Here is a 26,508-nt window from a genome sequence, read left to right on the forward strand (position 1 = left end):
CTTATGACAAGGTCAAATGGTCTTTCCTACAACAGACACTCAGGATGAAAGGTTTTTCTCCCGAATGGTGCGCTTTAATAAATGATTTTGTGTATGGAGGTAGTGTGGCAATTCGGGTTAATGATGACACCGGCCATTATTTCCAAACACGAAAAGGGTTACGCCAAGGGGATCCGTTATCACCTATGTTATTCAACATTGTGGCGGATATGCTGGCTATACTCATAGAGCGGGCCAAGTCCGATGGTCAAATTGAAGGGGTGATTCCACATCTCGGTTGATTGTGGTTTATCTATCCTTCAATATGCCGATGATACAATTCTGTTTATGGATCATGATCTCGAAAAAGCTCACAACCTGAAATTAATTTTGGTGGCTTTTGAGCGAGTTATCGGGATTGAAAATCAATTTCCATAAAAGTGAATTGTTCTGTTTTGGTGATGCCCAGGATGATACAGCTCTCTATACAGAGTTGTTTGGTTGTGGGCAAGGCCAATTTCCTATTCGCTATTTGGGTATTCCGATTCATTACCGGAGACTCACGATTGCTGAATGGAAATAGTAGAAGAAAGATTACAGAAGCGCCTTAGTAGTTGGAAAGGCAAATTGCTGTCCCTGGGAGGAAGATTGGTACTCATTAATTCGGTACTGACAAATATGGTACTATATATGTTATCATTCTTCCTTTTGCCAAAAGGAATTCTGCATAAACTCGATTATTATCGATCCAGATTCTTTTGGCAAGGAGATAGCGAGAAAAAGAAATATCGACTGGTTAAATGGAGTATAGTTTGTAGTCCCAAAGATCAAGGTGGGCTTGGAGTTCATGACCTGGAGGTCAAGAATTCAGCTCTGCTGGGTAAATGGCTTTTTAAGCTCCTTACCGAGGATGGGATTTGGCAAACTATTCTTCGGAGAAAGTATATCGGCTCCAAGACGTTATCTCAAGTGGTTTGGAAACCTGGAGATTCACACTTCTGGGCTGGTCTAATGGCGACAAAAAATGTCTTTTTTCGTCATGGTACTTTCTCAATTAAGAATGGAACACAGATACGGTTCTGGGAAGATGCTTGGTTAGACAATGCACCTCTAAGTGAACAGTATCCTGCATTGTATAATATCATTCGTCGCAAAGGAGATACCATTGCCACAGTAATGGCTACCTCTCCACCGAATGTGACGTTCCGACGAGTTTTGCTAGGACAAAGGCTTGTGGCATGGAATGCTTTAATTCATAGGTTGGGGGATGTTAACTTATCGCCTGAACCAGATGAATTTAGGTGGAATTTACATGTTGATGGCTCTTTCTCGGTAAAATCTTTATACAGTGCTATTCTTCATTCTGACTTACCGGTTGATAATAATAAGAAAATTTGGAAGATGAAGATACCATTAAAAATTAAAATTTTTGGATGGTATCTTCGTCGAGGAGTCATCCTCACCAAAGACAATGTTGTTAAGCGGAATTGGCACGGAAGTACTCGATGTGTTTTTTGTCATCATGATGAAACTATTAAACACCTCTTCTTTCGGTGCCAGTTTGCGAGATCTATTTGGTCTGTCATCCAAGTAGCGTCTACCTTGTATCCTCCGACTAGTGTGGCCAATGTCTTTGGTAATTGGCTTCATGGTATAGATTCAAGGTTCAAGTTGCTTCTTAGGGTGGGGGCGCTAGCAGTTATCTGGGCGCTTTGGCTGAGTAGAAGTGACAAGATTTTTAATGACAAAAATTCCTCTTTGTTGCAGGTTATCTACAGATGTACAGGGATTCTTCGTTCGTGGTTACCTCTTCAGCGTATGGAGAACCGAGACCTATTTACGGAGGTCTGTACACGGTTGGAGGCTACGGCGAGGGATACTTTTTCCCTACATGGGTGGCAGCATAGTCTACGGATTGAAGCCCCTCTCACACCTTAGGCGTTATATGATTCATCGTTCCGATATGTATCTCGTCTAGTTTTTTTCGTTTTGGCATCTTTTTTGGACTTGGTTCTCATAAACGGCTGTGTGCATCCTGGTTATGCAGAGGCTGGATGTAATTGCTTTCCCAAAAAGTAATAAAGCATCCTTTATCGAAAAAAAAAGTTAAAGAAAAAAAAACTGTAAAAGCTTCATGTCATGGATGTATATGAATGCTAAGAACAGAGATGTTCTGAAACTTAAAACGTAAAAGTGCTCCTCTACGGTTGAAATCAAATGACTCCGGAATATGTCGTTAGCCACTCAAATCTTAGCTGCACCAAAACAAAATCTAATACCAAATTGCTAATCTGCCGCACCAAATCGACAAATACTTCAAGGCTGCAGTTTACAGACAAAACCAACCCATTTCCCCCCCCCCCCCCACCAGCTCTCCCTGCTCTACAGTACCTGGTCGCCCTTCTCCTCGGCCGGGCCGATCCGAAGCCCCTCCGCCGGAATAGCCGGTCGGAGACGGTGGAGGTGGTGCGCCGGAGTAGTCTAGGTTTAGTTTAGGTCTCCTCCCCTCTAGTTCTTTGGTTACCCTTGTGGATATTGGCTTCATGCCTGTGATGAGGTGGTGGCAGTGGAGGATGGGCTACTCCCTGCTGCTGGCGGCGATGCTGCAGCTGCTCGTGGCGCTCCGGCGGTCGGAGCCAGAGGCGAGCGGCGGCAGAACGGCGTCTTCCTCTTCAATAAAGCTCTCCCTCGAGCTTCCAGATCCGGGTGAGTTCGTCCTCGATCTTCCTCTCTCTAGTCACCATGGTGGTGGAGACTGGGAGGAGATCTTCGACGGAGGCGCGGTTGACGGATCTGCGAGCTCCTTATCCGGAGCTGTTCTTCGTGCGAATCACGCGGTGACCATGCTTGTCACCGTCATCTTCGGCCAAAAAGGTGGCCCATCTTCTGCAACCTCCATGGCGGAGGCCCTTTCGATCGGTTGCTGGAGCTCGACGCCGACGGGGAGTCAAGTGGTGCGTCCCCGACTCTCTGAAGGTAGCCAGGGACTTGATCTTGTCGTCGGAGATGAGCGTTCGAGCTCTCCGCGCTCTGGACTCGGCGGCGACGCCTTGAGTTCGCCGGCGGCGTGTGGCAGAGTCACCTTTGGACTTGATTGCTTTTTCCATATTTTAGTCAGGGTGGTTTCTGTAAATTGGAAGGACCTTTCTTCAAATTCTAGGTTTTATAGGGCAAGAGATGTCAAGGGTCTTTCCTGTAATATGTACCTGCCACGTGGTTATCAATAGAAGCTCCACCGGGGTCTTCTGGCCCCTTCCTTTGTTCAAAAAAAAAAACAGACAAAACCACCATGAGGACAAAACAATTATCGCCCCCGATGCCAATGAGCACAGCAAGGCCTCTTTGGCAAAAATCCCCCGACTTTCCTGAAAAAAATACATACCTTGTGATGGTTATTTTGGTGTACATTCAAACGCAAAACTAGAAGTGGTTGGGTCCTAAAATTCCGAAAAATAAAAAGAAAAAAATATTCATTTGAGGTGACTGAGTAAAATGTTCAAACAACACTGTGTAAGAAAACAGACAGGGGAGTGATGTTTTGGAACATGGGAGCATATGCTCCCTTTAGTTTAAAATGCATCTTATACACATTTTGAAATTCAAAAAAATTGAAACGAAAAATTCGCACGTACATCTTCTCGTGCTACACGCTTACAAAGTTGTTTCATAAAAAATCGACTTGTCACGTGACGTGTGTAAAAAAGACAAAACTCAGTGCTAGAAATAATGCTTTTTACAAGATAAAATTTCTCTTTTTTACATAGTCCACGAAAAATGTTTGTTTTTCTTGAAACTTGACGAACACACATATATTATGAAGAAGTACATGTAGAATTTTTTGTCAAAATTTTTTGACATTTCGAAATAAGATTTTTTGGTAGAGGGAGCATACGCACCCGGGAGCCGAATTGAATTTCTGAACAGACTTCTGCTATATTATCATCACCACCGACGAAAACCATGAAGGAAATGAACAAAACTCCCCTTTACAGTTTAGGGTGGTAGTTTAATCTCTTGAGACACATGAGCCAATGAGACTGATTGAAACACAATGAGTATAAATCCAACTCACACTCTAACACATTGAGTGCAACCATGTGGATTCACATGTAGAAATGGATGTCGTTGTTTTCTCACATAAGACATATATCAGCGGGGCTTATAACTGACAAATCAAATCAAAAATTTAATGAGCCCGATGCTTATACACGAGTACACGATTAGCTGGGAGGCTGGGAGCTAACACACAGCTAGTTGCCACGCCGTGGAATAAATCAAAATCCAAACAACGCCATGAATCCTAGACAAAATGAGGAAAATATCCCCCGTGAACAACCCATGCATGCGTCTGTACTGTCTAGTTCCCACGCATAAGAAAACCGCTGACAGTGCCCTACCTGACACCACACCCGAAGTAGAGAAGAAAGTAGACAGATGCCCCGGCGGAGACTGGTGCTTCCGCCAGCCCGGACAATCGCTGTCTCCGTGCCCACCCTTCGGCGAATCACCGGCGACCCCTCCACCATGCCTCTCTCCTTCTATCTTCGAACACATCGACAGGGAACTGACACACGGCTCAGTCGAATTAGAAAAAAGGAAAACATCGACAGAAGGAAAACTGACAACGCATGGCACAGGAAAAAACGCATATACCCGTCAGCCCAAACCCGCTACTGATCACAGAGACATGGCCCGCACAACGCTGAGATGCGCGCCCGAAGGTACAAAATCAACAGCCCAAAAAGTGGCTGTTGGCGAATTCTAGAACAGCTAGATGTAGATTAGAAGTGTAGATATATCACATATCAATCAACATATTGTTTTAGTGAAATAGACCTCTTCGCTATAAACAATCACATATGTTGCCTAAGGATAGAAATATGGCATCCCATTTGGATTCATTGCTACAACATTGCAGTGTACAAATAAAATAAAATATTTGGTACATATATTTGAAACCGTAGTCTGCAAGTTGGCAAGTTTACAGCTACAGAGCACATTTGGCTCATGGTATATAATAACCATAAACAACAACATTAGTGTATTTGGGAGAGCCATATGGAACTATCACCTAGGCCCCGACAAAAGTGTTGCCGAAGGCAGGTATGAACAAATTTGCCTTTCGACATTGTTATGGTCTAGTTCATAATTAGCAACAAGATCATAGTGAGGTGTGGCCTCTAAAGTCATTGCACCTTCCAACACCTTGGCAACTGTTGACATTAGAGGCCTTTTGCTGCTATCAACCTGTAAGCACCATATTGCGAGCTCCATCATTTCCTTAACCTCCTCCTTATGAAATTGCACGTCGTTGCTTTTGGTGTCCACTAAATCAAATAACTGTCCAGACCTAGCCTTTTCTTGGAGAAGACTGATTAGGTGAACTCTCTCTTCAGGTTGTGACTCGTCCAGGTTCTTTCGTCCACATATAATTTCAACTATGACGATTCCAAAGCTGTAGATGTCTACCTTCTCGGTGATCTTTGAGCCTAGCCACTCAGGTGCAAGATATCCACGTGTCCCTCGCATTCGAGTCATGACTTTGCTATCGTCCCTACTTATCAATTTCGATAATCCAAAATCTGAGACTTTCGCATTAAACCTATCATCCAGGAGAATGTTTTGTGGCTTGATGTCTAGGTGAGCAATCCTCTGTTCACAATCTTCATGGAGATAAGACAGACCCTTAGCAATACCCATGATGATGTTACGCCTTGTCTTCCAAGAAAGAGTAAAAACAGGATGTTCATGGAATATCCATTTATCCAATGAACTATTGCTCATATACTCATACACAAGTAGCTTTTTGGATTTTTCAGCACAAAATCCAATTAACCTAACAAGATTAATGTGATGAATTCTTCCTATGGTCTCAACCTCTGCTAAGAATTCCTCCTTTCCTTGGTCAAAACCTTCTAAGCGTTTGACAGCTATCGTTTCCTTGCCCATTTTACCTTTGAAAACAGATCCAAACCCTCCAGATCCAAGCCTCATTGAGAAGTCCCTTGTAGCTATCTTGAGATCATTATAAGAGAAGCGTGCTGCCACTCCAGGTATTCCTCCAATAAAATCTTCTTCATCCCTTTTCTTACATTTTCTCCAAATGAAAATGGTTATTGCAATTGAAAGTGATGCAAAACTACCAATTGCAGAACCAACAGCAATACTGGTCCGTCTTCTCACGGTACCCTGTATTTTGAAAAATGCCAAAGTACGATTTGCAGAACTCTTAGGATGAGAAAGTAGCAATGGCTGTGATAAAAGCAAACAGGAGCCGCCAATTCCATCATGTCTGTCATATTGAAACAATGCAACTTTGCAAGAGCACTCTGCCAAGCAAGATTGCTTACAGCCCTCATCTGTAGCAGAAGTAGCCAATGACTGGAAGCCACTGTCGCTGAAGTAGGAAATGTTGCTGACAGGCACAAGTTGATGGTAGCGCATATGATCACAAGACAGATTATTCAATGGTATGCACCCCATATCTGGACGCCATTCATCTTGGAGTCTAAAATATCGAGAGCTCGGACAGCAACACTGCCCATTTATGCAAACACCGTATTCTCCGCAAGCCAGAGGGTAATCACAAAACTGGACGTCGTTGCTTAGCACATCAAACATCACCTGGACGGCAGCCCTTTTCATTTCATATAACCGAAAATGCCCATCAAACTCTAACCGCATGAACTGAAATGACCTCGCAAGGGGTAATGAGAAGATTGGTTTGGGAAAACCAAAGCTCCCATTGGCAAATGCATAACAATTTGACGTCTCATTGCCTAGAAAAGTTGGTTGGAATACTTGTGTATAAGAAGAAGAGCCAAAATAAAACTGCAATCCATTTGACAGGGCATGAAGATTAATCTGGCCCTCTCTCCAACTGGTGAGTGAAACATTGGCAGTGAGATTGACTCCCGTACATAGTGACTGCCCAATGACTAATGTATCTGTCGGGTAGTGAAAAGACTCCCAGATAGAGGAATTGTTTTGATTAAAAAGCACAAGATTCCCTGAACCATCGAGGCGCATACCAACAACAGAGGCTCCCTTTGTAGGTGTGGACCATACTAAGGTGCCATCAGTGTTGTGAAGAAGTAACTCACCAGCCCCATTGAAAGAAAAGATGGCATTCCTGCCTACGGGGAAGTTGCGGTTTGCAGACCAGATAACCTGGGGCTGGCCAACAATAATATCCCCATAGCCACTGTAGTAGCTCATCATGATGCAAAGGATAAACACATAATTATCTGTGCTGTATAAACCAAGACTAGCGAGGGTGTCAGAGTTTCTGGTCTGGAGGAATAATCGAGCGCTAGAGTTTCCACCAAAGCTGATGGTTGAATTCAGAAGCAAACTCCCGTTTGTCACAGTGGAGTTCATTAAGGCAAGGGAAAAAGGAAATTGGTGGAGGAAATAAACAAATAGGAACACAAGAGTGGTGATCAACAAAGGTAAGGACGGCATGGCCAATTATTTTGTAAAAACCAGTAGAGAAGAGGTAGCTGTTTGGTGCAGAGAAGGAAAGAAACCAAACCAAGTTATATGGAGAATATGCAGAGTGCAGTCATGGAGCATGGAGCATGGAGCTTGGAGCTTGGAGCTTGGAACATGGAGTCACAGAGAAGCAGAAGAACATATTGTAAATGCCAGCAACTGTGCTGTGTTTTTATGTAGCAAACTAGACGGTTTCTAAGTGAAGAAAACTGAGAATTCCAGTTGATCTGTTAGTGGACTTTTCAAGTCTTTAAAGCGGACTATTCTAGTCTTCAAATGAGTTGTTGCCATCACATCATTAATGTGTAAGAAAAACAGGGCCTTTGGGGGTAAAGGAAAAAAAAACATGTTTGTTCAAAGAAAGGAAAACAATTTATATAACCAGCATGTAAAGAAGATAGATATACTTAATTTTGTATTGTATTTCAAGAAAAAAACAGTCTTCAATATATGACTACATGGACTGCCCAAATGAAGAAGAAGAAATTACCTTTTGTCTTCCGGTGAGAAAGAGGAGAAAGTGCAGAAATCCAGTTTGACTGCCGAGCTCAGTTACTCCCTGGATCTCTACCAGCCAGATGTGCATAGAGTGAGCTGCCGATGCATTATTGGCTACATCAAAGAATGTCTCTCGCTGAAGTTCACATCCTAAAGTAAAACAAAAGTTTCCAATCAGTTCTCCAAGAAACAGTAAATTCCAATCTAACAGTAGCACCAAACAAAGGAATTGGTCAAGTTCTTCAAGCTGGACTAAAACATAATGCACGATCGAGGCTGAGAATTTTCAACTATGCGACTACTTGATCTCATCACACTCAAATTGCCTACAACATTAACTTTTAACAAATTTTCACTGACCATGGTGCTGTCAGTTGTTTCTAGCAGGTGCTCCTCCAATCCCCTGCAGCGGCACAATTTGTCCATTTTTCTTCTTGCTAGGGTGCTTCTGCTGCTTGCCTCGTTCAGGACAGGTCGGCTGTTCTACTGGACATTTTAATGTCAGCGTTCACAACCAAACTAAGCGCGTTGACTGCAAGGATTCAGCCGCCCCGTTGTTTGCCACCCGGTCCAATTTTCAGTTTACTCGCAGACCAGATGAGTGCCATAGACGACGGCTGCGTATCAGCTCCGGCACTCGCCGATGGGGCCTCTGCTGCACTCTCCGCCGCCTCGTAAGGTCTCCAGCACGCCGCCATATTCCAGATCTCACCTCCGCTGCAACAAGGCCACCCCATTTGCGCACTATCCCCTGCTTCCTCTAGCTGAGGGAACCTGGCTGAAGCCTACTTGGTAGAGGGAGAAAAGGCAGAGCAGAACAAGATAGATCGATCACCTGTCAACCGGATCCAAAAACAACTCTATCTTTCTCCCCGAAATGCGCCTCGCCGCCTCCCCTTTCCTTCCTCCAGATAGCGAGAGATTAAATATAGGCTCGAGCACACAAAAGAAAGGGAGAAATGCTTTTGTACCGTGGATGCACGGTTTCATCGTGTTTCATTTCCCCAAAAAACTTGACAAAACACCCACCTGAGCAACTCCGCACTAAAAATCAGCGCGCTCGTGCGAGCGCTGTAAATGCTTACTGCGCGCTACTCTAATTTCCCCCCGGCGGACGATGCATTATGCAGCGCGTGCTCTAGCGCGTAAAATGATCCTCCGCCGAATGCTGTATTATGCAGCGCGCAGCGCGGCGCAAACAACTATTTCGATCGTTTTTTGTACGAAATATATTAAATAAAACATGAAAAAATAACTAAAAATATGAAATATATTAGAAAGTTCGACGGTACATCGACATTTATTTGAAAACTACCCTAATCTACTCCGAGTCCCAGTCGAAGTCCGACGAGTGGGTGGTGTCGGACACCGGAGTGGATGTCCACTCGAAGTAGGAGGAGGAGGAGATGATCGTCGACGGGCAGGCCCCGTTTTTCTTCCTCTCCGCCCTCTCCGCCTTCCTCGTCGCCGACTTCGCCCGGCGCTCGTCGCGATCCGCCTTCTTCTTCACCGCCGCCGCCTTCTCCTCCTCCTTCTTCGCGTAGAAGGCCTCCTCCACGGCGACGTCCTCCGGGAACTGCCGCGCCCACTAGAGGCAGAGTCGCTTGTCGCGCTCCGCGATGACGACGCGCTGCTCGAGCTCGCGCTGGCGCCGCTGCTGCTCGCGCGTGACAGCCGGCAACGGTGGCGCGAGCACCTCCGCCCTCGCCTGCTCCCGCATCCACACATCGTGGAAATTCATTGTGCGGCGGGAGCGGCTGAGGCGCCATGCGACGACGTCGTAGGCGCCCGCCACCTCGTGCGCCGTCTCGAACGTGTCGAGGCGGATGCGTCCTCGCCGGAGCGGATCTCCGCGTCGAAGCGGCCTCTTGGCCACGCGCGAACGCCGCGGTAGCCGGAGGAGGAGCGGTGGCGTGGAGGCATCGCGTCGGCGGAGGCGGAGCGGCGGCGCGGGTGCGACGTGGGAGGCAGAGCGATGGGCGAAACAGTGGAGTGACTCGCGGGTGGTGAAGTTTCCGGGGCGGTTGGCGTGCGCACGCGTGGCATCTATAGCGCGCGGTAGCCGAAGCGGTAACTTTCCCGCTCGGGACAGTGCAAATGCGCGGGCGCGACAAATCTTTTAGCGTGCGCGGCGTTTGCGCGCGCCCGCTGGAGGTTCGCGCGGGTGCCAAACTAACAGTTTATTTAGCGCGCGCATCTTTTAGCGCGTATGTTGGAGATGCTCTAAAAATGGTAAATAATCACTCTATCGATGGCTAAAATTTACACAGATGCTCATGAGAACCGTAAATCCGCCGCTCTCCACCGAAAAGTCACTCTCCTAAAGCGACGCTTTTGGCCTCCATGACACAGCTGTAATTCATGGTCGTAATCTCATACTAGTTGAAACTGACCAACTCAATAAGAGCATCTCCACTCGTCTCCCCGACGAGGCCCCCGAACGACGTTTTTTCCATCCGGATGGCGAAATTCGGCCCAGTCACACCCCCGGTTCCTCGTTTTCGTCCGGATTTGGGCCTAAATTCATCCGGCGATCCCACGCCATCCCCCCCCCCGGGGAGCTCTCGGGGACTCCGGACGAAACAAAAGCGCGCGAAACGGGGAGGAAACTTCCCGCGTCTGGTGGCCCCAACTTGTCGGCGAGAGACACCGATCGTCATCCTCATCGCATCGTCTTCCGCGCGCTGTAAAAGCCTGCCGCCGGTCAGCATTCGCCGGCCGCGTAGCTTCCACGCGGCGAGTTAATGCCGTCGCCTCGGTATCACGCGCGCCTACCTCTATTTATCGCCGAACTACTGCGTCTGCCCCGCATTCACCTCACTCGCCTTCCACCAAATCTTCCCCGAACTCGAACGAGCAATGGCGAACGACGGTGCGGCCAACAACAGCTTCGGCCGCCGCTCTCTCCACCAATGGGAGGGACGGCTCCACCACGCGGCGGGCTACCCGGTGTTGGAGATATGCCCAAGAGGCAATAATAAAAGTGGTTATTATATATCTTTATGTTTATGATAAATGTTTATATACCATGCTATAATTGTATTAACCGAAACATTGATACATGTGTGATATGTAAACAACAAAGAGTCTCTAGTATGCCTCTTAACTAGCTTGTTGATTAATAGATGATTAGTTTCATAATCATGAACATTGGATGTTATTAATAACAAGGTTATATCATTATATGAATGCTTGTAATGGACACACCCAATTAAGCGTAGCATAAGATCACGTCATTAAGTTATTTGCTATAAGCTTTCGATACATAGTTACCTAGTCCTTATGACCATGAGATCATGTAAATCACTTATACCGGAAAGGTACTTTGATTACATCAAACGCCACTTGCGTAAATGGGTGGTTATAAAGGTGGGATTAAGTATCCGGAAAGTATGAGTTGAGGCATATGGATCAACGGTGGGATTTGTCCATCCCGATGACGGATAGATATACTCCGGGCCCTCTCGGTGGAATGTCGTCTAATGTCTTGCAAGCATATGAATAAGTTCATAAGAGACCACATACCTCGGTACGAGTAAAGAGTACTTGTCAGGAGACGAGGTTGAACAAGGTATAGAGTGATACCGATGATCAAACCTCGGACAAGTAAAATATCGCGTGACAAAGGGAATTGGTATCGTATGTGAATGGTTCATTCGATCACTAAAAGTCATCGTTGAATATGTGGGAGCCATTATGGATCTCTAGATCCCGCTATTGGTTATTGGTCGGAGAGAGTTCTCATCCATGTCCACATAGTTCGCGAACCGTAGGGTGACACACTTAAGGTTTGATGTTGAAATGGTAGAACTTGAATAAGGAATGGAGTTCGAAGTATTGTTCGAAGTCTCGGATGGGATCCCGGACATCACGAGGAGTTCCGGAATGGTCGGAGAATAAGATTCATATATAGGAAGTCATTTTATAAGTTTGAAAATGATCCGGTGATTTTATGGAAGGTTCTAGAAGGTTCTAGAAAAGTCCAGAAGGAATCACTAAGGAAGGAGGAGTCCCGGAGGGACTCCACCTCCCCATGGCCGGCCAACCCTAGAGAAGGGAGTCCAAGGTGGACTCCACCTAAGGGGGCCGGCCACCCTCCCACATGGAAGGGGGGAATCCCACTTGAGGTGGGAGTCCCACCTTGGGTAGGTTTCCCAACTACATGGAAGGTTCTTGTGTTGGGGTCTTATTCGAAGACTTGTAGTCCAACACTTGGGGATCCACCTATATAATGTGGGGCATAGAGGTGGGGGCCGGCCACCACAAGCCATAGCTTGGCCGCACCCCCTTAGTGGCCGGCCAGCCCTCTCCGAAACCCTAGCCACCCCCCTCTCCTCCACCTCTCCCGCACGCTTAGCGAAGCTCCGCCGGAGTTCTCCATCGCCACCGCCACCACGCCGTCATCTTGCCGGATTCAAGGAGGAGCTACTACTTCCGCTGCCCGCTGGAACGGGGAGAAGGACATCGTCTTCATCAACACCGAACGTGTGACCGAGTACGGAGGTGCTGCCCGATTGTGGCACCGTCAAGATCTTCTACGCTTTTTGAAAGCGGCAAGTGATCGTCTACCGCAGCAACGAGAGCCTCCTCTTATAGGCTTTGGAAATCTTCAAGGGTTAGTCTCGTTCATCCCCTCGTTGCTCCCATCTTCTAGATTGCATCTTGGCTTGGATTGCGTTCTCACGGTAGGAAATTTTTTGTTTTCTATGCTACGAATCCCTACAGTGGTATCAGAGCCTGGTCTATGCATAGATGGTTGCACGAGTAGAACACAATGGTTTTGTGGGCGTTGATGCTCTTGTTGTCTTTAGTTTGAGTAATTTGCATCTTTGTGGCATAGTGGGATGAAGCGGCTCGGACTAACTTTACATGTCCGCGTTCATGAGACTTGTTCCTCGTTCGACATGCAACTTGTATTGCATAAGAGGCTTTGCGGGTGTCTGTCTCTCCTACTATAGTGAAGGTTCAATTTATTCTTCTATTGACAACACTAGTATCACCGTTGTGGTTCATGATCGTAGGTAGATTAGATCTCTCTCGAAAACCCTAAACCACGTAAAATATGCAAACCAAATTAGAGACGTCTAACTTGTTTTTGCAGGGTTTGGTGATGTGATATGGCCATGATGTGATGATGAATATGTATGAGATGATCATTATTGTATTGTGGCAACCGGCAGGAGCCTTATGGTTGTCTTTAAATTTCATGTTGAGTAGTATTTCAAAGTAGTTGTACTAGTTGCTACATGAGATGAACAATCATGAAGACGGCGCCATGGACCTTGACGCTACGCCGACGATGATGGAGATCATGCCCGTTAATGATGGAGATCATGTCCATGCTTTGGAGATGAAGATCGAAGGCGCAAAGACTAAAGGGCCATATCATATCACATATGAATTGCATGTGATGTTAATCCTTTATGCATCTTATTTTGCTTAGAACGCGACGGTAGCATTATAAGATGATCCCTCACATTAATATCAAGATAATAAAGTGTTCTCCCTCGTATGCACCGTTGCACGGTTCGTCGTTTCGAAGCATCTCGTGATGATCGGATGTGATAGACTCAACGTTCACATACAACGGGTGTAAGCCATGTTGCACACGCGGAATACTTGGGTTTGCTTGACGAGCCTAGCATGTACAGACATAGCCTCGGGACAACGGAAACCGAAAGGTTGAACACGAGTCATATGGATGATATGATCAACATGTTGATGTTCACCATTGAAGCTACATCATCTCACGTGATGATCGGTTTTAGTGTAGTGGATTTGGATCGTGTACCACTTAACAACTATGAGGGATGTTGTATTAAGTGGGAGTTCATTAGTAATTAGATTAAAACATGAACTAATTATCATAAACATAGTCTAAGTAGTATTTTGAATTAATTTTGTAGTATTGGCATCCGTTTTCTACCATGCGCTAGTCTTGTAATTGAGATAGAAATCTTGTTAAGTCTGACAAGAAACTTTACGGACTGGTACCGTATTGTTAAAGAATCAAGAAATGATTAAGTCCTATTGCAAACTTTTAGTAAACCTCACATTGTTGATTCAAAGAGTTGTGGTTTCAATTAGTACCTAAAGTTATCTTGTCTTCGTAAAACTTGAAGTTCAAATCTGTTTGAAAAGTAAGGAGCTGAAAATTTAGTTTTCAGAAATAATCAAGGTATGAGATATATGTGATATCTAAGACCTTATTGCAAGATGATAGAATATAATTTGGTGAGACTACATAAACTCATAAGTTTTATGGGAATGTACGAAGGTTGAAGACGCAAGGCGTCCCAATCCTCCAACTATTGGGGCACTAACGATATTCGCATATCCATGAAGTGATTGTCCTTAGTATGCACCGTTGCTAAGACTCGTTGTTTCGAAGCATCACGTGATGATCGGGTGTTATAGATTCTACGTGTGCATACAACGGGTGCAAGCCAGATTTGCACATGCGAATACTAAGGTTATACTTTACGAGCCTAGCATGTACAGACATGGTCTCGAAAAGTCGTCATGATATGATGGATAAAATTATGAGTGAAATTGTTCATCATATTAAAAGGTTACTAATAGTGAAATTCGGAACACTTGTCATATGATGATCACCTTCAAAGTAAGAACCTCAAGGTTATTGGTATTTGACAAACAAACCTAGAAGTTATTGATGTTGAAGTGTTTTTCTGAATAAAGAGGAAAGCTAAAAGAGAAACTACAAAAGTTTATTGGCAGAAAGAAAGAAAAGACTAGAAAGTCTAGCTCAGGTGTATATAAATGATTGTGTATTTGTACCAGATTGGTTGGTATGAGATGTCATACAAAACAACGCAATACAAGAATACAATGGCCTAAGTGACTGACAAGGAATATGATAGGAATGCACGTTTGGAACAAAAATAAAGTGTTATTATGTTCATCGTTGGTATTCTATCTAGCCCTTAGAATTTATAATAAAGAACTTAATAATTGTTATTTTGCTCTGGTCAAATAAAAACAATGAGTTGTTCAAATTATGACATTACTCCATGTACGATGGATAAGTTATTATAAATCTTAATGGTGAAACACACACACATAATACTGACGCTAAAATGCCATAAGGCAAATGATTTGAATTCCACTTATTTGTGGAACCGCCATTTAGGTCATTGATGTCTACGTTCCCCCTCCTTTCCTGTAGACAGTGTTGGGCCTCCAAGAGCAGAGGTTTGTAGAACAGCAGCAAGTTTTCCCTTAAGTGGATTACCCAAGGTTTATCGAACTCAGGGAGGAAGAGGTCAAAGATATCCCTCTCATGCAACCACTGCAACCACAAAGCAAGAAGTCTCTTGTGTCCCCAACACACCAAATAGGTGCACTAGTTCGGCGAAGAGATAGTGAAATACGAGGTGGTATGAATATATATGAGTAGTAGCAACGGTGCCGGAAAATAGCTTGCTGGCGTGTAGTTGATGGTGGTAGTATTGCAGCAGTAGTAACGCGATAAAACGATAAACAAGCAGCGATAGCGATATTTAGGAACAAGGCCTAGGGATTAGACTTTCACTAGTGGACACTCTCAACATTGATCACATAACGGAATAGATAAATGCATACTCTACACTTTTGTTGGATGATGAACACATTGCGTAGGATTACACGAACCCTCAATGCCGGAGTTAACAAGCTCCACAATTAATGTTCATATTTTAGTAACCTTATAGTGTAAGATAGATCAAAAGACTAAACCAAGTACTAACATAGCATGCACACTTGTCACCTTCATGCATATGTAGGAGGAATAGATCACATCAATACTATCATAGCAATAGTTAACTTCATAATCTACAAGAGATCATAATCATAGCATAAACCAAGTACTAACACGGATGCACACACTTGTCACCATTACATCGTGCGGGAGGAATAGAACTACTTTAATAACATTGCTAGAGTAGCACATAGATAAATTGTGATACAAACACATTGCAATCATAAAGAGATATAAATAAGCACCTCACTATGCCATTCATCAGTGAATAAGTATTCTGTGAAATATAGCCTAAGAGACCCACACGGTGCACACCTTGTCACCTTTACACACGTGGGACAAGGAGTCTCCGGAGATCACATAAGTAAAACTCACTTGACTAGCATAATGACATCTAGATTACAAGCATCATCATATGAATCTCAATCATGTAAGGCAGCTCATGAGATTATTGTATTGAAGTACATAGGAGAGAGATGAACCACATAGCTACCGAGTACAGCCCCGAGCCTCGATGGAGAACTACTCCCTCCTCATGGGAGCAGCGGCGGTGATGAAGATGGCGGTGGAGATGGCAGCGGTGTCGATGGAGAAGCCTTCAGGGGCACTTCCCGTTCCGGCGGCGTGCCGGAACGGAGACTCCTGTCCCCGGATCTTGGCTTCGCGATGGCGGCGGCTGCGGAAGGTTTACGTGGGTTTCGTCGAACGCATCGGGGTTTTCGATCCAGGGGCTTTATATAGGCGAAGAGGCGGCGCGGGAGGGCTTACGGGGCGCCCACACCATAGGGCGGCGCGGCCCCCTCCGGCCGCGCCGGGGTGTGGTGTGGGGCCCCCGGGGCTCCCCTACGGCGGCTCTCGGGTGTTCCGGATGGTTCCGGGAAAAATAGGAACCCGGGCGTTGATTTCGTCCGATTCCGAGAATATTTCGTTACTAGGATTTCCGAAACCAAAAACAGCGAGAAAACGAGGACCGGCACTTCGGCATCTTGTTAATAGGTTAGTTCCGGAAAATGCACGAATATGACATAAAGTGTGCATAAAACATGTAGATAACATCAATAATGTGGCATGGAACATAAGAAATTATCGATACGTTGGAGACGTATCGGCATCCCCAAGCTTAGTTCTGCTCGTCCCGAGCGGGTAAAACGATAACAAAGATAATTTACGGAGTGACATGCCATCATAACCTTGATCATACTATTTGTAAAGCATATGTAGTGAATGCAGCGATCAAAACAATGGTAATGACATGAGTAAACAGGTGAATCATATAGCAAAGACTTTTCATGAATAGCACTTCAAGACAAGCATCAATAAGTCTTGCATAAGAGTTAACTCATAAAGCAATAATTCAAAGTAAAGGCATTGAAGCAACACAAAAGAAGATTAAGTTTCAGCGGTTGCTTTCAACTTATAACATGTATATCTCATGGATATTGTCAACATAGAGTAGTATAATAAGTGCAATATGCAAGTATGTAGGAATCAATGCACAGTTCACACAAGTGTTTGCTTCTTGAGGTGGAGAGAAATAGGTGAACTGACTCAACAATGAAAGTAAAAGAATGGTCCTCCATAGAGGAAAGCATCGATTGCTATATTTGTGCTAGAGCTTTTATTTTGAAAACATAAAGAGAGCATAAAAATAAAGTTTTGAGAGGTGTATATTGTTGTCAACGAATGGTAGCGGGTACTCTAACCCCCTTGCCAGACAAACCTTCAAAGAGCGGCTCCCATTTTATTTTATTTTTGGATGGCACTCCTGCCAACCTTTCTTTCACAAACCATGGCTAACCGAATCCTCGGGTGCCTGCCAACAATCTCATACCATGAAGGAGTGCCTTTTTATTTTAGTTTTATTATGATGACACTCCTCCCAACCTTTGCTTACACAAGCCATGGCTAACCGAATCCTTCGGGTGCCGTCCAACAATCACATACCATGGAGGAGTGTCTATTTTTGTCAATTAATTTGGGACTGGGAATCCCATTGCCAGCTCTTTTTGCAAAATTATTGGATAAGCGGATGAAGCCACTAGTCCATTGGTGAAAGTTGCCCAACAAGATTGAAAGATAAACACCACATACTTCCTCATGAGCTATAAAACATTGACACAAATCAGAGGTAATAAATTTTGAATTGTTTAAAGGTAGCACTCAAGCAATTTACTTTGGAATGGCAGGAAATACCATGTTGTAGGTAGGTATGGTGGACACAAATGGCATAGTGTTGTTTGGCTCAAGGATTTGGATGCATGAGAAGTATTCCCTCTCGATACAAGGTTTAGGCTAGCAAGGTTGTTTGAAGCAAACACAAGTATGAACTAGTACAGCAAAACTCACATAAAAGACACATTACAAGCATTATAAGACTATACATCGTCTTCCTTGTTGTTCAAACACCTTACTAGAAATTATCTAGACCTTAGAGAGACCAATTATGCAAACCAAATTTTAGCATGCTCTATGTATTTCTTCACTAATGGGTGCAAAGCATATGATGCAAGAGCTTAAGCATGAGCACAACAATTGCCAAGTATCATATTACCCAAAACATTTATAGCAATTACTACATGTATCATTTTCCAATTCCAACCATATAACAATTTAACGAAGAGGAAACTTCGCCATGAATATTATGAGCTAAGAACACATGTGTTCATACGAACCAGCGGAGCGTGTCTCTCTCCCACACAAGCATTTATTCAAACAAAAACAAAAACAAAAGCACACAGACGCTCCAAGTAAAGTGCATAAGATGTGACGGAATAAAAATATAGTTTCAGGGGAGGAACCTGATAATGTTGTCGATGAAGAAGGGGATGCCTTGGGCATCCCCAAGCTTAGACGCTTGAGTCTTCTTGATATATGCAGGGGTGAACCACCGGGGCATCCCCAAGCTTAGAGCTTTCACTCTTCTTGATCATAGTATATCATCCTCTTCTCTTGACCCTTGAAAACTTCCTTCACACCAAACTTGAAACAACTCATTAGAGGGTTAGTGCACAATAAAAATTAACATATTCAGAGGTGACACAATCATTCTTAACACTTCTGGACATTGCATAAAGCTACTGGATATTAATGGATCAAAGAAATTCATCCAACATAGCAAAAGAGGCAATGCGAAATAAAAGGCAGAATCTGTCAAAACAGAACAGTTCGTATTGACGAATTTTAAAATGGCACCAGACTTGCTCAAATGAAAATGCCCAAATTGAATGAAAGTTGCGTACATATCTGAGGATCACTCACGTAAATTGGCATAATTTTCTGAGTTACCTACAGAGAATTTTGCCCAGATTCGTGACAGCAAAGAAAACAGTTTCTGCGCAGTAATCCAAATCTAGTATGAACTTTACTATCAAAGACTTTACTTGGCACAATAAAACACAAAACTAAGATAAGGAGAGGTTGCTACAGTAGTAAACAACTTCCAAGACACAAATATAAAACAAAGTACTGTAGCAAAATAACACATGGATTATCTCCCAAGAAGTTCTTTTCTTTATAGCCATTAAGATGGGCTCAGCGGTTTTAATGATGCACTTGCAAGAAATAGTATTTGAAGCAAAAGAGAGCATCAAGAAGCAAATCCAAAACATATTTAAGTCTAACATGCTTCCTATGCATAGGAATCTTGTAAATAAACAAGTTCATGAAGAGCAAAGTAACAAGCATAGGAAGATAGAACAAGTATAGCTTCAAAAATTTCAGCACATAGAGAGGCATTTTAGTAACATGAAAATTTCTACAACCATATTTTCCTCTATCATAATAAATTTCAGTAGCATCATGAGCAAACTCAACAATATAACTATAAAATGAAACATTCTTATCATGAGTCTCATGCATAAAATTATTACTCTCCACATAGGCATAATCAATTTTATTAGTTGTAGTGGGAGCAAATTCAACAAAGTAGCTATCATTATTATTCTCATCAAGTGTAGGAGGCATAGTATAATCACAACAAAATTTACTCTCCATAGTAGGTGGCACCAAAAGACCACTATCATTATAATCATCATAAATAGGAGGCAAAGTATCATCAAAGAAAATTTTCTCCTCAATGCTTGGGGGACTAAAAAGATCATGAAAACCAGCTTCCCCAAGCTTAGAACTTTCTATATTATTATCAACAATGGTGTTCAAAGTGTTCATACTAATATTACTACCAGCATGCAAATAAGATTCCATAGGTTTTTTAATTTTCGCATCAAACAATCCATGTTTTAAATCAGGAAATAGAAATAGAAGCTCATTCTTGTCCATTATGCCAAACTAGTGTAAACAAGAAACAAAAAGATGCAATTGCAGGATCTAAAGGAAATAGCTTCGAGCACAAACGCAACGGCGCCAGAAAAGTGCTTTACCTGGAACCGAAGTATGAGTGCCTTTTACCTTTCCTCCCCGGCAACGGCGCCAGAAAAAGTGCTTGATGTCTACGTTCCCCCTCCTTTCCTGTAGACAGTGTTGGGCCTCCAAGAGCAGAGGTTTGTAGAACAGCAGCAAGTTTTCCCTTAAGTGGATTACCCAAGGTTTATCGAACTCAGGGAGGAAGAGGTCAAAGATATCCCTCTCATGCAACCACTGCAACCACAAAGCAAGAAGTCTCTTGTGTCCCCAACACACCAAATAGGTGCACTAGTTCGGCGAAGAGATAGTGAAATACAGGTGGTATGAATATATATGAGCAGTAGCAACGGTGCCAGAAAATAGCTTGCTGGCGTGTAGTTGATGGTGGTAGTATTGCAGCAGTAGTAATGCAGTAAAACAGTAAACAAGCAGCGATAGCAGTATTTAGGAACAAGGCCTAGGGATTAGACTTTCACTAGTGGACACTCTCAACATTGATCACATAACAGAATAGATAAATGCATACTCTACACTTTTGTTGGATGATGAACACATTGCGTAGGATTACACGAACCCTCAATGCCGGAGTTAACAAGCTCCACAATTAATGTTCATATTTTAGTAACCTTATAGTGTAAGATAGATCAAAAGACTAAACCAAGTACTAACATAGCATGCACACTGTCACCTTCATGCATATGTAGGAGGAATAGATCACATCAATACTATCATAGCAATAGTTAACTTCATAATCTACAAGAGATCATAATCATAGCATAAACCAAGTACTAACACGGATGCACACACTGTCACCATTACATCGTGCAGGAGGAATAGAACTACTTTAATAACATTGCTAGAGTAGCACATAGATAAATTGTGATACAAACACATTGCAATCATAAAGAGATATAAATAAGCACCTCACTATGCCATTCATCGGTGAATAAGTATTCACGTGAAATATAGCCTAAGAGACCCACACGGTGCACACACTCGTCACCTTTACACACGTGGGACAAGGAGTCTCCGGAGATCACATAAGTAAAACTCACTTGACTAGCATAATGACATCTAGATTACAAGCATCATCATATGAATCTCAATCATGTAAGGCAGCTCATGAGATTATTGTATTGAAGTACATAGGAGAGAGATGAACCACATAGCTACCGGTACAGCCCCGAGCCTCGATGGAGAACTACTCCCTCCTCATGGGAGCAGCAGCGGTGATGAAGATGGCGGTAGAGATGGCAGCGGTGTCGATGGAGAAGCCTTCCGGGGGCACTTCCCCGTTACGGCGGCGTGCCGGAACAGAGACTCCTGTCCCCCAGATCTTGGCTTCGCGATGGCGGCGGCTCTGGAAGGTTTCTGTGGGTTTCGTCGAACGCATCAGGGTTTTCGATCCAGGGGCTTTATATAGGCGAAGAGGCGGCGCAGGAGGGCTTCTGGGGGGCCCACACCATAGGGCGGCGCGGCCCCCCTCTGGCCGCGCCAGGGTGTGGTGTGGGGCCCCCAGGGCTCCCCTCTGGCGGCTCTCGGGTGTTCTGGATGGTTCCGGGAAAAATAGGAACCTGGGCGTTGATTTCGTCCGATTCCGAGAATATTTCGTTACTAGGATTTCTGAAACCAAAAACAACAGAAAACAGCCACTGGCACTTCGGCATCTTGTTAATAGGTTAGTTCCAGAAAATGCACGAATATGACATAAAGTGTGCATAAAACATGTAGATAACATCAATAATGTGGCATGGAACATAAGAAATTATCGATACGTTGGAGACGTATCAGTCATGTTGGAAAGGAACGCATGAAGAAACTCCATGCAAATGGATTATTGGAGTCATTTGATTTTTGAATCATTTGGCGCTTGCAAATCTTTTCTAAAAGAGAATGACTAAAATACCGTTCATAGGCCAAGAGTTGAACGGGCAACTAACTTAGTGAAAACATACATGATGATGTATGTGGTTCACTCGGACATAGTTGTGTACGGGAGATTCTTCTACTTCATGAAAACTTCAAACAATGAATTGAGTATATATATGTGGATATATTCGATAAGGAAGAAGTTTGAAACATTTGAATAGATTCAATTAAATTTCAGCATGAAGTGGAAATCATCGTAATAGAAAAGTCAAATATCTATGATTGGATCATAGTGGAAATATTTGAATTACTAGTTTTAGCGAACATCTAAGAGAGTTATGAAATTGTTCTATAACTCACGTTTCTTGGAGTATCATAGTGATGATGAAGTATCCGAGAGATGTATCCAAACCTTGTTGGGTCAATGATGAGATAAAATATTAATGCCATTATATTTTTTGTGGATTATGCTTTAGAGACTATCGCTTTTACACTAAATAGAGCATCATCATAATCCGTTGAAATGACACCATACAAGTTATGGCATGGGTATAGACCCTAATAGTCCTTTCCTTAAATTTTGGTCTAATAGTTTACAACCAAAATCGGATGAATGTCTTTGTTGGTTATCCCAAAGAATTGATTGGGAATTCTTTCCACTATGAAGTAAACGACAAAAGTGTTTGTTAATGTTACTTGCTTATTTCCAAGAAATTGTTTTCTAGCGAAGTATTTGAGTGGGAGGACAATAGAACTTGATAAGGTTTATGAACCTGAGCATAATGATCAGAGTAGCGCAGCATCGGAAATTGGTTCCGGAAGCGGTCACGACGATCATGGCTCCCATGACTACAAAATGTTTTAGCCATGGAGATCGAAGTACATATTGAACATTGTAGGTATGGTTTACTTTGTGATCAAATAAATGATTTGTGGACAAAGGATTGATTTTGAACAATGATAAACCAACTACAAACAAAGAAGTTATGATGGGCCCTGACTCCGTTAAAATGGCTATACGCCATGAAATCCAAGATAGATGAATATTTTTTGAAAGTAAATGGATCTATAAAATTGATGGACTTGGATCGAATATCCTTGAATAAGCTCGACTTGTCGAAAAATTGTTTACGACAAAGTTCAAAGAGTTGACTACGATAAGATTAGATCTTCCGTAGCAATGCTTATAGTCTATGTGGATTATTCTAGTAATCACTACATATTTCTTTTATGAGATATGCTAGTAGGATGGCAAAATACATTACTTAACAAAAGTATGTATTAAAGGTGTATACAAGATACAACCAAGAGTTTTGCTGGTCCGTAGAATACTAGATAGGTATACAAACTTCAATTGAATGAAGTGAGTATCACGGAGTTGGAATCTTCACCAGATGAAATAATCAAAGAGTTTTTGATTTCATCAGAGACGATGAAGAGGCTTGCATTTGCAAGAAATTAAGTGGGAGCGCTGAGACATATTTATAATGCTTAATGTACATGACATATAGTTGGTTATAAATGATGTAATTATATATTTGATTAAAAGGTTTCATTGAGAATTAACTTTAATGAAAGGATATGGACTAAAACATATTTAGTGTCAAGATCTATGAAGATAGATTGAAACACATAATAAGTTTAAGTCAAAGTACATAGAATGGATATTGAATTAGTTCAATATAGAAATATTAAGAAGGTGTTCTTTTCATGCGAAGGTTTAAACAAGACTTGAGTGTAATTGACACTCGATGAGTAAAAACACGTGAGTGATTTTAGATCACAAATAATATGTACAAAATCAGATGTCCTATGCTCTAAAAGGTTAGGAGCATATACCAGAATGATTCATGTGATGATCATTGGACAAACAGTAAGAATATCCTTGAGTACTTTAGAAGAACTAAGGATATATAGTTTTATATGGGGTAATGACAAACAAATCGCTGTAAAGTGTTGCACCGATATTAGTTTGATCACATATAAATTTCAAATCTCAAATTGGGCTAAGTGTTGTTTAAAAGGTAGCACAATGAGCTAGAATTGTCTATGCTAAATTTAGAAAAGTTATAAATATTGTGACGGATTCTACAAATGAAGGCAGAGTATGTCATTGTTTTGACAATGACTGAGGATGTTAAGTCAAGAGGTTCTTTGAGAACTTGGTGTAGTTCCGATAGTGTCAGAACTTTGAAGCTATATTGTGTATGACAATATTAAGTGACATATTTCAGACCGCGGAATTAAGGTTCCACCAGAAGACCAAACATATTTAATGCCGACTCATTTGGAAAATGAGTGATGCGTTGAGACGCAAATGAATTGCAAAATACATACATTTATGAGCATGTCAGAATTGTTGACTAAAATATTTCCCGTGAGCAAAACATGATAAAGCACCGGAAGGCCAAGGTGTTATATCTTTACAAATGTAAACTAGATTATTGACTCTAGTGCAAGTGGGAGACTGTTGAAGATATGCCCAAAAGGCAATAATAAAAGTGGTTATTATATATCTTTATGTTTATGATAAATGTTTATATACCATGCTATAATTGTATTAACCGAAACATTGATACATGTGTGATATGTAAACAACAAAGAGTCCCTAGTATGCCTCTTAACTAGCTTGTTGATTAATAGATGATTAGTTTCATAATCATGAACATTGGATGTTATTAATAACAAGGTTATATCATTATATGAATGATGTAATGGACACACCCAATTAAGCGTAGCATAAGATCACGTCATTAAGTTATTTGCTATAAGCTTTCGATACATAGTTTCCTAGTCCTTATGACCATGAGATCATGTAAATCACTTATACCGGAAAGGTACTTTGATTACATCAAACGCCACTGCGTAAATGGGTGGTTATAAAGGTGGGATTAAGTATCCGGAAAGTATGAGTTGAGGCATATGGATCAACAGTGGGATTTGTCCATCCCGATGACTGATAGATATACTCTGGGCCCTCTCGGTGGAATGTCGTCTAATGTCTTGCAAGCATATGAATAATTTCATAAGAGACCACATACCACGGTACGAGTAAAGAGTACTTGTCAGGAGACGAGGTTGAACAAGGTATAGAGTGATACCGATGATCAAACCTCGGACAAGTAAAATATCGCGTGACAAAGGGAATTGGTATCGTATGTGAATGGTTCATTCGATCACTAAAAGTCATCGTTGAATATATGGGAGCCATTATGGATCTCCAGATCCCGCTATTGGTTATTGGTCGGAGAGAGTTCTCATCCATGTCCACATAGTTCGCGAACCGTAGGGTGACACACTTAAGGTTTGATGTTAAAATGGTAGAACTTGAATAAGGAATGGAGTTCGAAGTATTGTTCGAAGTCTCGGATGGGATCCCGGACATCACGAGGAGTTCCGGAATGGTCCGGAGAATAAGATTCATATATAGGAAGTCATTTTATAAGTTTGAAAATGATCCGGTGATTTTACGGAAGGTTCTAGAAAAGTCCAGAAGGAATCACTAAGGAAGGAGGAGTCCCAGAGGGACTCCACCTCCCCATGGCCGGCCAACCCTAGAGAAGGGAGTCCAAGGTGGACTCCACCTAAGGGGGCCGGCCACCCTCCCACATGGAAGGGGGGAATCCCACTTGAGGTGGGAGTCCCACCTTGGGTAGGTTTCCCAACTACATGGAAGGTTCTTGTGTTGGGGTCTTATTCGAAGACTTGTAGTCCAACACTTGGGGATCCACCTATATAATGAGGGGCATAGAGGAGGGGGCCGGCCACCACAAGCCATAGCTTGGCCGCACCCCCTTAGTGGCCGGCCACCCCTCTCCCAAACCCTAGCCGCCCCCTCTCCTCCACCTCTCCCGCACGCTTAGCGAAGCTCCGCCGGAGTTCTCCATCGCCACCGCCACCACGCCGTCGTGCAGCCGGATTCAAGGAGGAGCTACTACTTCCGCTGCCCGCTGGAACGGGGAGAAGGACGTCGTCTTCATCAACACCGAACGTGTGACCGAGTACGGAGGTGCTGCCCGATTGTGGTACCGTCAAGATCTTCTACGCGCTTTTGAAAGCGGCAAGTGATCGTCTACCGCAGCAACGAGAGCCTCCTCTTGTAGGCTTTGGAAATCTTCAAGGGTTAGTCTCGTTCATCCCCTCGTTGCTCCCATCTTCTAGATTGCATCTTGGCTTGGATTGCGTTCTCGCGGTAGGAAATTTTTTGTTTTCTATGCTACGAATCCCTACACCCGGCGCCGCCGGACTTCCGCGCACCGGTGGGATGGAGGCTGAGCGCAGGCGGCGTGCCGATCCCGCCGCCGCCAACGGGCGGTGCCGCACTCGAAGCGGCGATCGACGAGATGCTCGTCACTCTCAGTGACGAGCAGCGCGTGGATCCGCGTTTCTTCCTCGACAACCACGAGTCGTGGATCGCGTTCTTCCGGCGCAGGTATGAACGTGAACTAGCCTCCTACGATGGCCCTCCTCCTCCTCCAGCAAGGAACAACGCCGCCGGCCGCAAACGCTGGTGGAGCGCGCCTAACCGCACCCTCGAGAATGTGTTCGCG

At 43.4% G+C, this 26,508-nt stretch overlaps 1 protein-coding gene across 1 annotated transcript; it reads right to left on the reverse strand.

Annotated features, from left to right (window-relative positions):
- Positions 1 to 4,738: 4,738 nt before the first annotated feature.
- On the reverse strand, positions 4,739 to 8,829 carry LOC124685942 (G-type lectin S-receptor-like serine/threonine-protein kinase SD2-5). Its single transcript, XM_047219965.1, has 3 exons — positions 8,332 to 8,829; positions 7,964 to 8,121; positions 4,739 to 7,794 (listed from the first exon to the last, which is right to left on the reverse strand). Exon 3 carries the CDS (start codon positions 7,441 to 7,443, stop codon positions 5,047 to 5,049), a length of 2,397 nt encoding a protein of 798 aa, XP_047075921.1. The 5' UTR covers positions 7,444 to 7,794; positions 7,964 to 8,121; positions 8,332 to 8,829; the 3' UTR covers positions 4,739 to 5,046.
- Positions 8,830 to 26,508: the final 17,679 nt, after the last annotated feature.

This window comes from Lolium rigidum, chromosome 2, assembly GCF_022539505.1.
Source record: "Lolium rigidum isolate FL_2022 chromosome 2, APGP_CSIRO_Lrig_0.1, whole genome shotgun sequence".
NCBI classification, from domain to species: Eukaryota; Viridiplantae; Streptophyta; class Magnoliopsida; order Poales; family Poaceae; genus Lolium; species Lolium rigidum.